This window comes from Gymnodraco acuticeps, unplaced genomic scaffold, assembly GCF_902827175.1.
Source record: "Gymnodraco acuticeps unplaced genomic scaffold, fGymAcu1.1, whole genome shotgun sequence".
Classification (NCBI taxonomy): Eukaryota; Metazoa; Chordata; class Actinopteri; order Perciformes; family Bathydraconidae; genus Gymnodraco; species Gymnodraco acuticeps.
In genome coordinates, this window is record NW_022990947.1 from 3,947,577 (window position 1) to 3,963,782 (window position 16,206).

The 16,206-nt window shown below is 45.7% G+C and overlaps 1 protein-coding gene across 3 annotated transcripts in view; it reads left to right on the plus strand.

Annotated features, from left to right (window-relative positions):
- ntrk2a (neurotrophic tyrosine kinase, receptor, type 2a) overlaps positions 1–16,206 on the plus strand; it is a 96,933-nt gene that overhangs the window by 61,464 nt on the left and 19,263 nt on the right. For all 3 annotated transcript variants that reach the window (XM_034234976.1, XM_034234973.1, XM_034234975.1), the window contains exon 15: positions 2,969–3,099. In XM_034234976.1, the coding sequence (XP_034090867.1) occupies positions 2,969–3,099 (131 nt within the window). The remainder of the gene's footprint in view (positions 1–2,968; positions 3,100–16,206) is intronic.

Consider the following 16,206-nt stretch of genomic DNA (forward strand, 5'->3'; position numbering starts at 1 on the left):
CTATTGAGTCAGTATTGTGGTGCTGTTGCTTTGGTCTGGATCTGTGAGCTAACCACGCCCCGTTCATTTGAATATTAGAAATGGAAATGTAATGTGGCATTATGAAATACAAGTCCCCTGAACTAAATAAATGTGGCATTATGAAATACAAGTTCCCTGAAATAAATAAATGTGTCATTATGAAATAAAAGTCCCATGAAATAAATAAATGTGTGTTTAAATGTACATTTATATATATTTATTGCCTTATTTATTTATTTCAGAATGTATTTCATAACCTTTTTTATTTATTTCATAGGCATATATATATGTATTTATTTATTTATTTATGTATTTATTTAATGTAGGCTTAAATGGCATTCCATACTGGAGGATCTGCCATGCACACGAATCTTTGAAGTTGGCATTGAGACTTTAAGGGTGTGTTTGATTTGGTCACTTAGCCCGCCCGGTGGTAGACTACGTTAAACCAGGGATTTGTCAGGACTCAAAGAGAGACACGAGGAGAGATGGAGCTTTGATGGCAAACACTGATGGTTTATTTGGAGCTTCGGCCGGAGAATTCACAAGACATGTCACGGGCCACGGTTTGACCACATGGTAGAGATGCCACAATCAATTCTGAAGAACCCTCCAGTAGTTCCAGGTAATAATTCTTGTTTCACACTCTAGTACTCTTAAGTGGTTTGCCAACCGCCAATAAACACGATAGCCGCTTTCACACCAAGTGCTTTGCCATACTTAGTGCCCAGCACTTAGTACCCCCCATTTAACTAACTGCAGATCTACTTTTCCACCAAACCACTGTATGTCGCTTATGGCACGGGGTCATCTACACCCCGAGAAGGATGTGTTCCAGGTGTCCCACAACAATAACTATCTCTGACCGAGTGTTGCCCGGTCATAAACTGGTAACATCAAAATGCTAGGGCAGCCCCTCCTTGAGGGAGATAGCGGCTGCCCAAGGCTGGGCATCTGCGTCAGAGGGCAAAAGGTAAACATGTATACAAAATTATTCCCCGACATTAACCTTTATTTTTCTTATCAACACTGCCGAGGTACAATCAAAGTATTGTTGGCATATATTGTCTTTGTTGGTAGACACTTCCAGTCCCTCTGTTTCAATATTAAGCGCGCTAAAATGTTGACTGACCCACACCTGTCCCCCATAAAACATGAACAGGTCAGGTAGGAACCAACGTTACTGTTTGGCAAAGGGGCCAAAAAAATAACAATGTTAAAGTATTATAACACAATGATTAAAAGTTGAAGTTCTACAGATGATAATGGATATTTTATATATTGTGTATGCTAACACTTAATTTTTAACGAGAATAACGAGAGTCAATATCTGATTGTGGCAACTAAAGCTTGACACTTATGCACTCGAGCACTTAGGAACAAATTGTCTTCTAGGTTGAATATTAATAAATGTATCTGTGTGCATTGCAGCACAATACATAATTAGTTTTTTTAAACATTAAACCAAAATCTGACCCTAATCTTGACCAAAATGCATTTTTTTGCCTAAACCCACAGTAACCACCCCACAGGGATGTAAGGCCCTGCTCTAACAAAGTCAGCACAATACATCATTAGTTGTTCATTAACATTAAACCAAAAACTGATCCTAACCTTAACAAAAGTACTTTTTTTGCCAAAACCCATGGTAACCACTCCACAGGGATGTAAACTCCAATTTATCAAAGCCCTGCTGTGACAAACTCAGCATCTTCCATGACCAACGGGTAAAGCAAATTAGTAGAGTAGAGAAAGATTTGTAGGAGACCGTATGAACATACTGTATACTGTATACTGTATGTGCAATGTCTGCATGTGGGCCTCTGCAGGCATTGCACATACAGTATAGTGCAAATTGTACATGGTTGTGTTCTCCTCCACGATAATTTTACACTGCAAATAAGATGCGCTAAATTATCTGATGAAGACTTTTTCCCCAATTGTCCTCTCTTTCTCTCCCTCTCCCTCTCTCTCTCCCCCCCTTTCCCCCTCCCCCCTCTGTCTGTACAATATTAGGTTATGGTGGACCTCAGTAGCTCACAGTGTAGATCGATGTAGCGTCTGAGAATCTAGCTGGGCTTTAATGTGATATTCTGAGTGGACAGCTTTTCTTCAAATGCGCCTCTTAATCACATCACCGATAAATCTCATCTCTTGGTGTCCTCTGGTGTGTGTGTGTGTGTGTGTGTGTGTGTGTGTGTGTGTGTGTGTGTGTGTGTGTGTGTGTGTGAGAGTGTGTGTGTGTGTGTGTGTGTGTGTGTGTGTGTGTGTGTGTGTGTGTGTGTGTGTGTGTGTGTGTGTGTGTGTGTGTGTGTGTGTGTGTGTGTGTGTGTGTGTGTGATAATCCGTGTTTCCTTGCAGGCCGGTGCACATCTGGCTCGGAGTCAAAAGACAGGGCTTAGCCAGGTTATAGTAAGGGCACTGTGCTGTTCAGAAGAACAACATCTCGTATTATCACCATGATATGATGCCAACATTCCCCCCCCCCAAAAAAGAAAAGCTGGCATGGAGTCACAAGTTACTTAGCAACAGAGAGCTGGTCTGTCGACTCTGATTCAACTGTGGGAGAAATTAAGTGCATGAAATAGAGAGGGAGACATGTTTTTTAGAATTTAAACTGAAAAACATTTTCCAAATGGTATAAAATCCCCATTTATTTACCATATTTCCCACCTATAGCCAGTAGAGATAGAACCCTCTGCAGCTATGTTTTTTATTGAAAAAGAGTATAGATCTACATGAAATATATGTTTTTGCTTGCACACTTATTAATTGACGGGATTCATTACAAATAATGATCAAAGTTTAATAACTGACGCTATAGAATGAACAGTGGCAGAATAGTGGATTTTGGGACTTTATTTAAACTGCCTTACAAAGTGTTTCAAAACCAAGTTGGCCAACTTTTAAGTAATTCTTTTTTTCTGTGTTTTGTCTTTTTCCACAGTCGTCCAGCACATTAAGAGACACAACATCGTGCTCAAAAGAGAGCTGGGAGAAGGAGCCTTTGGAAAAGTCTTCCTGGCCGAGTGTTACAACCTCTCACCTGACCAGGAGAAGATACTGGTGGCTGTCAAGGTAATCTGCTGGTCCTATTTTTACATTTGTATTCCTGAAAAATACACAAATCAGACGAAAACAATCTTTGTAACTTTCTACGACTCTGGAAACTCTTCTGATAGATAATTAAGGCTGAGTCATTATTAAGGGCAAAAAAATAAACTAAAAATTAATATATGTATAGTCCCAGTGATAATGTAAATTGAAGCCTAAATGTTCCATGGACCAGCAAGGATTTGAACCCAGGCATGACAGACATTGAATAGCTGGAAGATTTACTGGGGGTTTTCGTGAATGTATTCTAGGTTTTCCAGGTCAAAAACGAGAGTCCCACCACATTTGTTTTAATATACTTATTTATATTGTTCTATTGCCTTTAAAATGTGACGCAGTACATGCAGTATAAGTAAACAACCACACACCTCCATAACTTAAAGGGGACATATCATGCTATATTTGAACAATATATTGTAGGGCCATACCTATATAAGGTATATAAATATAGTTTTTTTTTCAAAATACCAAACAGATCCTGCATTTTACCCATGCCTCATTTAGCTCTATTTGCTCTTTCCAGCGCTGTTTTTGCAGGGGGCTGATTCTGTGAGCTGCAGCTGACCACGCCCCCCTGCAGGAGAGGGGAGCGTGCTCTGAGATCAGCTGCTGGGCTGTCAGAAGAGGGGGAGAAAAAGAGATCTCCGTCCTCCGTGTTTTATTCTTATAGAATTAAGAAGAGAAGTAATGGGGCAGAAACCCTCCTTTTTACGCAGCGATCCAGACATAGACATCAAATAGATGTCTTAGACACATATTTGCCAGTTGCCAGTTACTTTGGCATTAGGGCAGGGATACCTAGATACTTTCCAAGGTTTGACATAATGAATTGTGCTACTTTTAAAGCAAGCAACGATGTTTTCAAATCTGTAATCAAAAAGCTCCTCAAAAACGCTATCGAAGCAGTTCCTGCCGTTGCTACGTTAGTTCAAACAGTAACAACGGACTATTTTTCTTAGCGGATGCATGTCAATTTAAATCAATACAACTATTTTTTAAATCAATAAAATAATTTTCTAATTCCATAAAAGCATTTCAATTAATATTGGGAGTCATATAGTTACTTTGTTGAGAATGTGGCCATGTAATAAGCCTTCATGCCGATCTAGATCCCTCCGCTTCGCGTCGGGCTCCTGATCAGCCTGTCGGTGTTATTTCCCCCATAATGACCGTGTCGCTGCACATTATCCCTTAAATATGATTATATAGAGTCATTATTAATTTGTTTTAAAGCAGGAGGCGCAAACGCTTGCCTCGGGGAGGGAGAAAAAGAGCCACAGCGGAGAATAGAGTGGCAAAGTCCCTCCCTTTCCGGGGGAGCTCCATGGGACCTTATTTTGGAAAAATTATGTATTGAAGTCAATGGAGAGAGAAAGATTATTTTTCGATCCCGTTTGAATTGTGCCATGAATTACACATATGATTTTTGTCAATTTAAAAGATAATTTTGCAAGTAAAAAATAAATAAATTTGTCGTAAAACTGTGAAGTAACACATTTTTTTGTGTGAAACGCTTAATGAACTACATCTCTGGTCTCGCAGACTCTCACAACAACACACGTCACCAAGATAGCCGTCACTACTGTCTTGTCAAAAAAGTGATTGACTACCCTCACTATCACCACAATGAAACACGTCCAGAAGAATGTCATGCAAAGCTGCCTGCCTGCCTTCCTTCCTTTGATTCTCTCTGAACTGCCTGATATTTGTAATGTTTATTGTCAACCATTTGTGCAGATAGCATGAAGTAGAACAGATCGTCGGTGCTAATGTAGCGTTAGCGTTAGCATTTCTCCCCCGGGCTTAAATGATGTATTATAGAATGATCACACCGGTGTGACAGTACTCTTCAAAGGGTTCACGAAATATGACAACTACTCTTACTGTTTAACATTTTGGGTTACTTGATGTTACTTCATGTTAAGGCTAATAAAAATGACAAGGCTAAGACTGTATTGCTAACTAACGTGCTTGCTACTAGCTAGGTAGCTAACTTGATCCAGCCAGCCACTCCTGGGGCCTATACTACAAATCTAGTTCAATCTATCCTGGATATGTTTTGAGTTCTCATTCATAACACTCCGTTCGATGTCTCACTATGGGATGCGCCTCATCGCGGCGCAAACAGAAGCATCAATCTCATTACGCCAATCCTGATTGGCTGGTGACCTTGACATCAACGTCAGGGAATCACCCCCTATAAGTAGCTTGCGCCACGACGCATGCGTCATTCAAAATAAGCACCTCTTCTCGCTTCAGAGCACATCTCTACAGTAGCCGGACAAGCTTAACAGTCCACAGACTGAACCCAAATCCAAAACATTTCGGTCGACGGGCGCTCGCCGGCTACTCCTTCTGCTTCGCAAGAAGACGGTAATACTAACGGCAGTTAGTATTAAAATCGACCTCGACGTTTCTTTCCCCGGAAAGTAAGGTAAGGTTTTGATTTTTCTCAAGCTAGCTACGCACCTGTTGCTAGCTAGCTTCCCCTTACTAACAACACCACGGTAGCGAGGACGCTTTTCTTTTTCTCTCTCACGGAGGAGAAAAGGATTAGAAGTATATTGACACACCAGTCAATATTCTTTGAGAACAAAGGACCCACACCGTCCCTTTTTCTCCGGATTAAGGACGGGTTGGTAACACTTTTCTCTCAACGACGTACCTGTTACGAGCGGGTCCTCTCCACGCCACGAGGCGAACAAGATGGACGCCTCTCCCCCTCACACCAGAGGAATCAGGGACTCGAAGGCTCGGTCATGCAGCTGCGGGTTGAAGATAGCAGGCACAGACTCACACCAGGTCTGCTCGTCCTGCCTCGGGCTGGAACACGCCCAGGAGGCTATCGACAACCCCGGCTCGTGCAGGCATTGTGCCCGTTTCATCCGAAAGAGCCTCCACCGACGGCTAGCACACCAAGCTAGATTGTTGGAACAGGACTCCCTCATGTCCACTGATTCGCTGTTTGGCAATCAAGACACGGGGGCGTCCGCCGCAGAGACTGAGCCCCTCACTGTGTCGGTCTGGGGCTCACTAACAGCGGCAGCTGCGGAACCGGGATCCCACGCAGTGTCAGTCCGGGACCCGGTGGCGGCAAGAGACGCGGGAACGGAGCCCCACGCCTCACCAGGCGGGAGCTCCCGGCGAGACCTCACCATGGTCTCGCCCGCGGAGGATGTCCTGGAATTAGACTACATGGAGGACGAAGAGGACACCTCTGAGTCCCTCCTGTCTGATTCGGATGAGCAAGAAGAAGATATCTTCATGTCATCGGCTCAAACGGCAAAGCAGGGAGCGATGGCTGCTTTCCCGGGCGATAGCACACCAGCTTCGCCCTGTCTGAGCATGGACCTGCACGCCGCGTGTCAGCGCGCTGCGTCCAGGCTAGACTACCCGTGGCCCGAAATGGCCAAGGAGACCGCCAGGTCCCGTTACGAGGGGAAACATTCTCCCCAAGCAACGAGGACAAGGAGGCAACTCCTCCCGGTCTTCCCAGAGATGTTGGATGAGGTGTCGGTCTCGTGGAGGGACCGACCCTTTAGCAACAAGGCCCCAATCCAGGGTGCCTCCTCCCTAGACTGCGACGGTATGGAGAGGCTCGGCCTGCTCCGCATACCGCCGATGGAACTGCTGGTGGCAGCCCACCTCCTACCGAGGATGGGCCCGTCACCAAGCAGGAACCCCACGCTGCCAGCAAAGGTGGACCGTTTCCAGTCGACCATGACTGAACGGTCCTACAGAGCCGCAGCGTTGTCCGCCAGGGCTCTGAACATTTCCTCACTGCTAACCGCATACCAAGCGGAGCTCTGTGAGGATATGTCGAGTGATCCTGGACCGGCCGTTCTGGACGAGTTGGCCGCGGTCACAGACATTTGTCTCCGTGTCCAACGCTGCGCCGTCCAGGCCACGGGCCAAACAATGGGGATCATGGTGGTGCAGGAAAGAGCTAGATGGCTCAACCTCACCAACCTCCCAGACCGGGAAAAGGAGGATGTGCTTGACATGCCCATCGTTCCCGAGGGGATTTTCGGCTCCGCTCTTGCCTCCATGCAGAGGAGATGCGAGTCGAAAAAGAATGAGGACGAGGCCCTCCACCTCTGCCTCCCTCGAAGGGCCCAGCCGCTGCCTTCGCAGCGGCAGCCCTTCGTCCAAGCTGCCCCGAACCCTGCTCGGTTCAAAATACCGAAAACGCATGGGTCGCAGTCCGCCCCGAGTCCCCAGCCCAGGCAGGGGACGAGGGCGAGCTGGCCTAGAAAATCTCCGGTTCCGGCTGCAGCCCAAGCGCAGCCAACCCAGAATTTCGGCCAGCAGTCGAGGAAGAAGAAGCGAGCGGCGTGACAACCCCTCCTTCTCCCCTCTGTGACAGAGCTGGAAGTCTACGGTTCCCCAGCTCTAAGTCTAAGTCCGCATAAACACATGTCACACACTTATTGATTTTTCTGTCATAAAACATTTTCCGCTGACGCATCCAGGCTTTGAGCCAAGGGCGCAGCTCGAGAAAATGAAAAGAAAAACAATAAAAACAATAAACAGTCCGTCAGCTGTTCCCCTTCTGAGAGCAGCTACGGCCTCTCTCAAAGGGCGGACAATTGACGGGTCTGTGAAGGCACCACCGTCACGCGCATGCGCAGTGCCGGCTGGGGCTGTAAAGGCACCACCGTCACGCACATGCGCAGTGCCGGCTGGAGCTGAAAAGGCACCACCGTCAACCGCATGCGCAGTGCCGGCTGGGGTCGTGAAGGCACCACCGTCACGCGCATGCGCAGTGCTGGCTGGAGCTGTAAAGGCACCACCGTCCCGCGCATGCGCAGTGCTGGCTGGGTTGTGAAGGCACCACCGTCCCGCGCATGCGCAGTGCCGGCTGGAGCCGTAAGGGCACCACCGCCACACGCATGCGCTGTGTCGGTGGGGATTGTCGAAATGGGGCACCACAGTGCTCAGACACTGGAGGGCCCCATAACACAACAAATAGAGACTCAGAGGGGAAGAGACGTGACATCTCAGCTGGCTCTAAGGAGCATACAGCGGGAGATGCTCACGACATCTGCTTGGGTTTCTCAAGACAGTTACACGGAGCTACAGACTCCAAGTCACCGTCACGGCCCGTCCACACAGCGGCGTGCGTTGAAGCTTCCAACGCTTCTGCCCATTCACTTTGAATGGGGTGACGTCACTTTTAGCCGAACTGCATCGTGGGAAGCGACGTGGAGCGTTGCTGGCGTTGCTCGCGGCAAAAGTTGAGCAATGTTTAACTTTTGACGTCTCAGCAGAAGCGTCAGCCAATCGAATCATATGCCAGTACAAGCTCTATCCAATCAAACCGCTGCTTGTGTGTCAGGGGCGGGAGATTCATGTGATTGGTTGTTGGTCGAGTGTCAGACACGCCCGCCGGCAAGCGTCAACGCACGCCGCTGTGTGGACGGGCCGTCACCCCCCCTCGTTTCTCGGGCTATCTGTATTCACAAGCCCGGGGAGAGTCAACCCATATTCTGGAGAGAGAGATTCTCTCCCGTTAGTTCAAACAGTAACAACGGACTATTTTTCTTAGCGGATGCATGTCAATTTAAATCAATACAGTATTATAGATAAAACATATCTATAATGCCCGCCGAGCAGAGTCAGATTACGCAGACAAATGTCCTCGTAAAGCACCTGCTCAACATGGGTCTCATAATAAAACTAAACCCCGCGCGCCACGGCGTGCGGAGAGTATTGGTTATTATGAAATGCGTAGTGGCACTACGCCACTGGCCGCACCCGACTTTTCTAGTACGGGGCGCGCCTACGGGTGCTGTCCTTTCACGGAAGGTGGTCATCACGGACGCATGTCTGACAGGCTGATAGGGTATTTACGAAGGTCGCCCGGTGAGGGGTCTCTGGAGCAGAGACCTCCAGCGGGCGCACGTAAATCACCCGGAGCTTTTAGCGTTGTTCCCCACCCTAAAACGCTTTCTGCCTTCTCTCAGAGGACACCATGTCCTCGTGAGGACAGACAACACGACCACAGTATCGTGTATGAACCGCCAAGGGAGGTTGCGTTGTCTCCAGTCACACACACTGGCACACAAACTGATCCCTTGGAGCGGCAGACGTCTCAGAGCGACGCATGTACCAGGAGTGATGTACCTCGGGACAGAACTACTGTCCAGAGGTGCACCACTCTATGCAGACTGGACTCCACATCCAAGGATCGTGAGTCCGCTGTGGGTGCGTTACGGCAGAGCCGCGTTAAATCTGTTCGCATAAAGAGAAAATGCTCAATGACAGCTGTTCTCTTTAATGCACGATTTAAAGCACCGTTAGGCGTGGACGCACTCGTACACGACTGACCTCCGGGTCTACGCGTTCCCACCCCTGGCTCTGATACCCCCAACTCTGGCCAGAGTGAAGGAGCAACGCCACACACTTATCCTGATGGCTCCGCCCTAGCACGCAACGTACGGGCTGGCGGAGATATATCAGCTGTTGTGCGGGCAGCCATGGCAGCCCCCACTACGCAGGGACAGATTGTCTCAGGCGGGGGGGGGGGGGCGATCCTTCACCCACGCCCAGAGCGCGGGGCACTATGGGCCTGACCCGTGAGTGGTACAATCTGAATACAGTGGGACTCCCTCAGAAGGTGATAAACACTATTCGGAGTGCGAGAGCTTCCTCCACCAGGTCTCTTTATGACTGTAAGTGGAGGGTGTTTGAGGGTGTTTGAGATGTGTCCTTCAAGAAGGACACATCTCCTTTCAATGTCCTGTCGGGGTGATTTTATCATTTCTACAGGACTTGATCGATAAACACAGAGCTTTCTCCACGATCAAGGTGTACCTGGCTGCTATTGCTGCATGCCATGTGGGCGTTGAGGGTAAGACGGCTAGCCAACATCCTTTGGTCTGCCGTTTTATGAAGGGAGCTCGCAGGCTCCTCCCTGTCTCCAGGTCACTGGTGCCCTTTTGGGACTTGGCAGTGGTTTTAAATGGGCTCAGAATGACCCCATTTGAACCCCTGGAAGGAGCTGACATGAAACATCTATCACTCAAGACCAGTGTTGTGCTAGTTACTGAAAACCAGTAACTAGTTACCATTACTAGTTACTTCATGTCAAAATTAACTCAGTTACTTTACTAGTTACTTACACCCAAAAGTAATGCGTTACTGTGAAAAGTAACGTTTTCGTTACTTGCAAAAATGGCTCCCATTAATGCCCTTATAGCCTTCATGTCAGTAGCCTACTGTTATTGCATTGGAGAATAATACAATCTGTTGATCAACTTGACATGCATTATATGCAATCTGGATTGCATCGATATTAGCTGGTTTTCCATTTTTGTATATTCTTTCTCCAGGTAGTTGGAAAAAGTTTTCCGTCCCATATTCTATCACACACACATACGGGTTTTGGGCCGAGGGCGACACCGTACTTCCGGTATCCACCATTTCACACGAGGTGCAAGCAGAATATCATAGTCTATTGCCTTAATCAATATCTAGTCAACTCTAAAATACCACATATATGCATTGGCATGATAATATTATTGTGACAAGTGGGGTATTCACCTGGTGTTTCCAGAAGATAGACGTAGATGCTGCCAAAATCGACCGAAGGCCACTTTCGAGAGTCGTTTTTCCATACATCTGCAGGCAGTCTGTAAGGGCAATCGGACAACCCACACAGCTCTAGTTTACGCTGGTAACGACCTAGAGCACACCCCTCAAGTCCAGAGATGTAATCCGAAGACATGCAGCGATTTCTTCAGTCGTTAATTCAGAAAAAAAACCTAGTGCGCTCTGCCTGGCTACGTTAGCTAGCTGTTTATATTAGCACCTCCAGGATATTAGCACCTCCAGGAAAATGGCGTATTTCTATATAGATATATGGCGCGCGTTGCATTGTGGGTAGCTCGTGACGTCACTGTGTGTGAAAGAATGCCGTGTGCCGCCCGGACATGCTATCATGCTAACTAGCTCCCTGAAAGCGGGTGACTCCACTGTAGCAATAGCCTGCATGTGTTCTACAACATACCGTGCAATGGCTTTATCGACTTTTCCCTGGATAACAGTCCTTTGGTTAAAATCCAGCCGCTGTTGCTTAGGTGGAGGTGGAGTGGCGTCGGCTGAGTCTCTGTGGTCTTAGCTACTAGCTTCGTCCCAGCATGTTGTTTTTGCAGATGTTTTAAGATATTTGAATGACTGGTTTGGGCAGTAGATAGGATCTTTGACCCGCCAAGACACAACTTACATTTAACAGAAACTTTCTTTTCTTTGTGCTCGACAAAAGTGAAATAGTGAGAATATCTTTAGGTGGAGAAACTAGACTTGAGCTCTGCCGCCGCCATGATAGTCTTGTTAGTAAACAACACAAACACGCCCACAGCCTGTCTCCGCATGTGACACAGGAAGTATCAAAGTACATTTACTCAAGTACTGTACTTAAGTACAGTTCTCATCTCTGTTCGCCTGGCTGTTGACTATATAAAAAAACTAACGGAGTAACGCACCATGTAGTAACGGTAACTGAGTTACTGAATTTATAAAGTAATGCGTTAGAGTACTAGTTACTGCCAAAAATAACGGCGTTACAATAACGCGTTACTAAGCAGCAGGATATGTTGTGTCCAGTCCGTGCAATACGCACATATATGGACAGATCAAAGGAGCTTCGTCTTAATGACCAACTCTTTGTGTCCTGGGCTAACCCTCACAAGGGCAAGCTTGTTACTAAGCAACGGCTCTCCCACCATGGATTGTGGAGGCAATTGCTTTGGCCTATACGAGTCAGAGTTTGTAAGCACCTTCGGGTCTGCGGGCTCACTCGACTCGGGGCCTGGCTACATCCTGGGCTTTGTTCAAGGGTGTTTCCATCCAAGACATCTGTAGCGGCGAGCTGGTCCTCGCCGCTCACTTTTGTCCGCTTTTACAGGCTAGACGTCTCCGCTCCAAGCCCGAGCAGTGCTGGGCACCTTGTTGAGTCGGGACTCTACCTGTTAAGTTCTGGTTGGTTGGTGATTTTCGAGATAAGCTCGTCTGGCAATACGGGAGCTACAATTTCCCATAGTGAGACATCGAACGGAGTGTTATGAATGAGAACTATAGGTTACTTACGTAACCCCAGTTCTCAGAGTAACATGAAGTGAGATGTCTCACCAGACGGCCCTCCTTGCTATGGTGAAGCGAGAAGAGGTGCTTATTTTGAATGACGCATGCGTCGTGGCGCAAGCTACTTATAGGGGGTGATTCCCTGACGTTGACGTCAAGATCACCAGCCAATCAGGATTGGCGTAATGAGATTGATGCTTCTGTTTGCTCTGCGATGAGGCGCATCCCATAGTGAGACATCTCACTTCATGTTACTCTGAGAACTGGGGTTACGTAAGTAACCTATAGTTATCCGGTTGACTTAATCCAAAACAAACCCGCTCTCGCTAAACTGTCCTACGACGCTGGCTATCAACTCGATCGCTCAAGCCAGCCGTGCGCGTTCACATAAAAGGGGTGGTATCTGGAGCATTCGACCAATCACAAACATGGAGAAGCGCACTGACAGCGCATCGTCATACTTCCTGAATGAAAAGTGAACTATAATATTAGTCAAATATGAAGAAGTTAAACTTTAAACATCCATGACTTAAACACTTTATCCAAGATAAAAGCCACATAGCTGCACCTGCAAGGTGAATACAGCTGGTAACAGAAAAAGTGTTTGAATGCACACATTAACAGGTTTATGATATCACTGCCCTGTCTAAGACACGATCTGACTTTAATTACATTTGACTCGAGTGTTTCGTCAACTTAATGTGTTGCTTAAAATAATACTTCTGCATACAGTATGTGACACTGTAAGTGTTGCATGGCCAGATACGGCTCGAGAAGCTGACTCAGAGAAGGAGATATATGATACATTATGATGTGATATGATGTGATATGAATGATAATGGGACACATTGACGTCTGCACTCACAGTGCCGCGGACAGTAGGCTACGTAATGTTACTTTGATCCTGTTACTTATGTTGTGGCAGATATTTAAGTGAGCTTTCTTAACGCTAATGTTATAATAGTCAGATTGCTCTGAAGATGGGAGGTGATATTCTATTCATTTTCACGTTCACACAGTCAGTGATTTGAACTGCAACGGCAGTTTAAACTGTATTTCCTTTATCCTATAATATGACTTGATCGCATTAAACTCTGCACACTGTTGTTATCAGCTGTTCCACCATGGTTTCTACCTCAACCTGTAATAGATGTATCCTTATTGAAACGGTTACATTCAATGAAAAATAAAATCAATGTGAAGGCTTACGTGAACACTGTTCTACATGAACAATATGGGCAGTTTATACATTAAATAAATCAACAGTATAGTGGCGATATGCTCCAAGTGGTAGCGATTCGCCATTAAAGCAAAGAAGAAGAAGAACCAGGGTCGGCTCTAGAACAAATCGAATGGGGGGGCAATCATTTACCAAGGGGGGGCACACACTGCCGTCAACAACCAACACACAAACACCAACGCAACTTCAATTTAAAAAAACATGCTGTAAAGTCTATTGTCTTTCACACACATTGCAGGGTGTATGTGCTATTTCCTAGCGCACCTATGACTTGTGCAGACATGCACGGTTGTGGCACAACCACCAAAACAGAAACATATGGACATAGGCCACCATATGAAAAGTGTGCAAATGTATTTTGTATCCTATCCATGTGAACATGTTTTAGGTGGGGGGTGGACCTAACCTCCTCTAGGAGGGTCTGGGGGCATGCTCCCCCGGGAAGATTATTTTTAAAATATTGAAGTTAAATGCATCAATCTGGTGCACTTTGAGAGCAAAATGAAGAGATCTATGGATAGCCTACATCTCTCAGCATCCATATGAAACAGAACTGTACAGATTTACTTTTTCTTTATGGATATTTTACTAATCACTCCCCTTTTAAACTGTATTCTTGTGTTACTGTCCTATAGTATTTCCTACCCGTTTTTCATTTATTCTCTTATTTTTTTAATAACTAGGCTATAGGCTAATGATCATATACATGTGTTCCTCGCAAATACTTGTTTACATAAATGGTGACCAAACCGTTTGAGACCCACTGAGATAACTTACACTAAAGCGAACTATCTAAACACTGAGAGAGTCCTTACCTCACTGAGCTGACGTTATAAGATCCTCTCAGTCTGACAGGAGAGGACTCTCCTCCACCTTGGTGTAGAAACAGCTCTTTATATCTGTTAGCATAGCCAGCTAACCAGATGCTAACAACAACATTCCACGTTACCGCTCGCGCACTCACAAAATGCGATCGTGTCACACACACAGAGAGCCGAGCTTGAATGAAACACAGAGACCCAGAAGTAGGCTACTTGTACTGTACTGTATATCATATTATTTTCGATGGCTTTACTGTATAATCAGTGTAACAGATGAACAGATTGCCACCGGCTTTCATCTAAAACACACAGCCACGTAATGATAACAAAACAAAAGTCGGGGGTCATTGGTCAAGCAACACACCAATCAGAGAGCAGCAGTGAGCACACCTCAGGCTGTGTTTTATATTTGTATTCTTTATTTCTGATGTATTTCATACAAAAAACCTTTAGTGGAAACGTTTTCACTTATATGATTAAAAAAAAAAAAAAAACGGCAAAGTGGCAAGGCTTGCCCACCCTGCGTTGGGGGGGCACAGTGACTCATTTGGGGGGGCATGGCCCTCGAATGACCCCCCATGACGCCGACCCTGAGAAGAACTCTGCACAGTTGATCTCTTATCCTGGAACCTATCCTGCTCCGGCGCAGGCTAGCCGTTCAGAATAAGTTATCTAGCCCGCTAAAAAGTGAACCAGCTTCGTAGGTCCGGAAATCCCAGAAGTTAGCTTGCTAAACGAAAATCTTGATTCGTAGTATTGGCCCCTGGTCCTTTCATCAGATGGGAAGCGAAAGAACGAGCAAGACCCATTGCTGGTATGATAACAACCTGGTACTAAGCACACAGGCATCTTGTTAAAGTTATCTTATCTTAGCTATCTCTTATATTTAGTGGAGGAAAACAATTGTGACATCAGTTATGACATCACTTACGCGACTCTGGGATTTGTAGTCTTTCTAGTTGCGTATTTTTAGTCTTATATTTCAACAGTTTTACGACAAACTGTGACTTTTTGAGATGGAAATGATTTTTTAAGATTGACAAACATCATATGTGTATTTCGTGGCACAATTTAAACGGGATCGAAAGATAAGTTTTCTCTCTCCATTGACTTCAATAGATAATGTTTCCGAAATAAGGTCCCATGGACCGGAAGTAGATGGGCGTGACTTCGCCACTCTATAAACCTCTTATTATACATCCATGCTATAATCAGAAGGGCAACCATGGCAACCATGCGCGGGAAGTCTTCTTCGCTGCTTTTGTGGCAGACTACAGCGCCACTTACAGGCCTGTTATATGTACTACAGCGTCTCCAGCGCTTTCGAGCGGCAATGGCCGGCCGTGGCCCAACCTCTCATTCCCCTGATAGGTGGAGAATTGATCACTAAGCGGAGCACCCCTTTTGTGACGTAGAAAATAATTAAAATCTGGATCAGTCTGTATCAGATCCGTTACAGCCCCTTTTTTTTAGAGATTTGGGTATAGAGGAAAAGAGAGAGGGTTGTATTTTCTGACACTTGGTGAGTTCCCTGACACACCAGGGACACATATTCATGTATAAAAGATGTACAAGAGTGCATTTTGCATGATAGGTCCCCTTTAAGTGAACAAAACACAGACACAGACGTAGTTATTACACATTTAAGTACCGATTTAAATGAAACACAATCCACTCCACATCACAAAGAAGGTATTTTATGAAGTCTAGTTTCAGTACGAGATTTTTTGATGATGATGGATTAAATGTGATTATTATAGCTGAAGTTATTGTTTTTTCGATTGTATTTTGTAAGGTGATCTGATATATATTTTAAATATATATATATATATATATATCTTATGTAACTGAAATGCATTCTTAAGACTCCTTCATTTTCTCCGTTATTGTTAGCAAGTCATTCCTTTCAGAAGTTTTTTTTAAGCA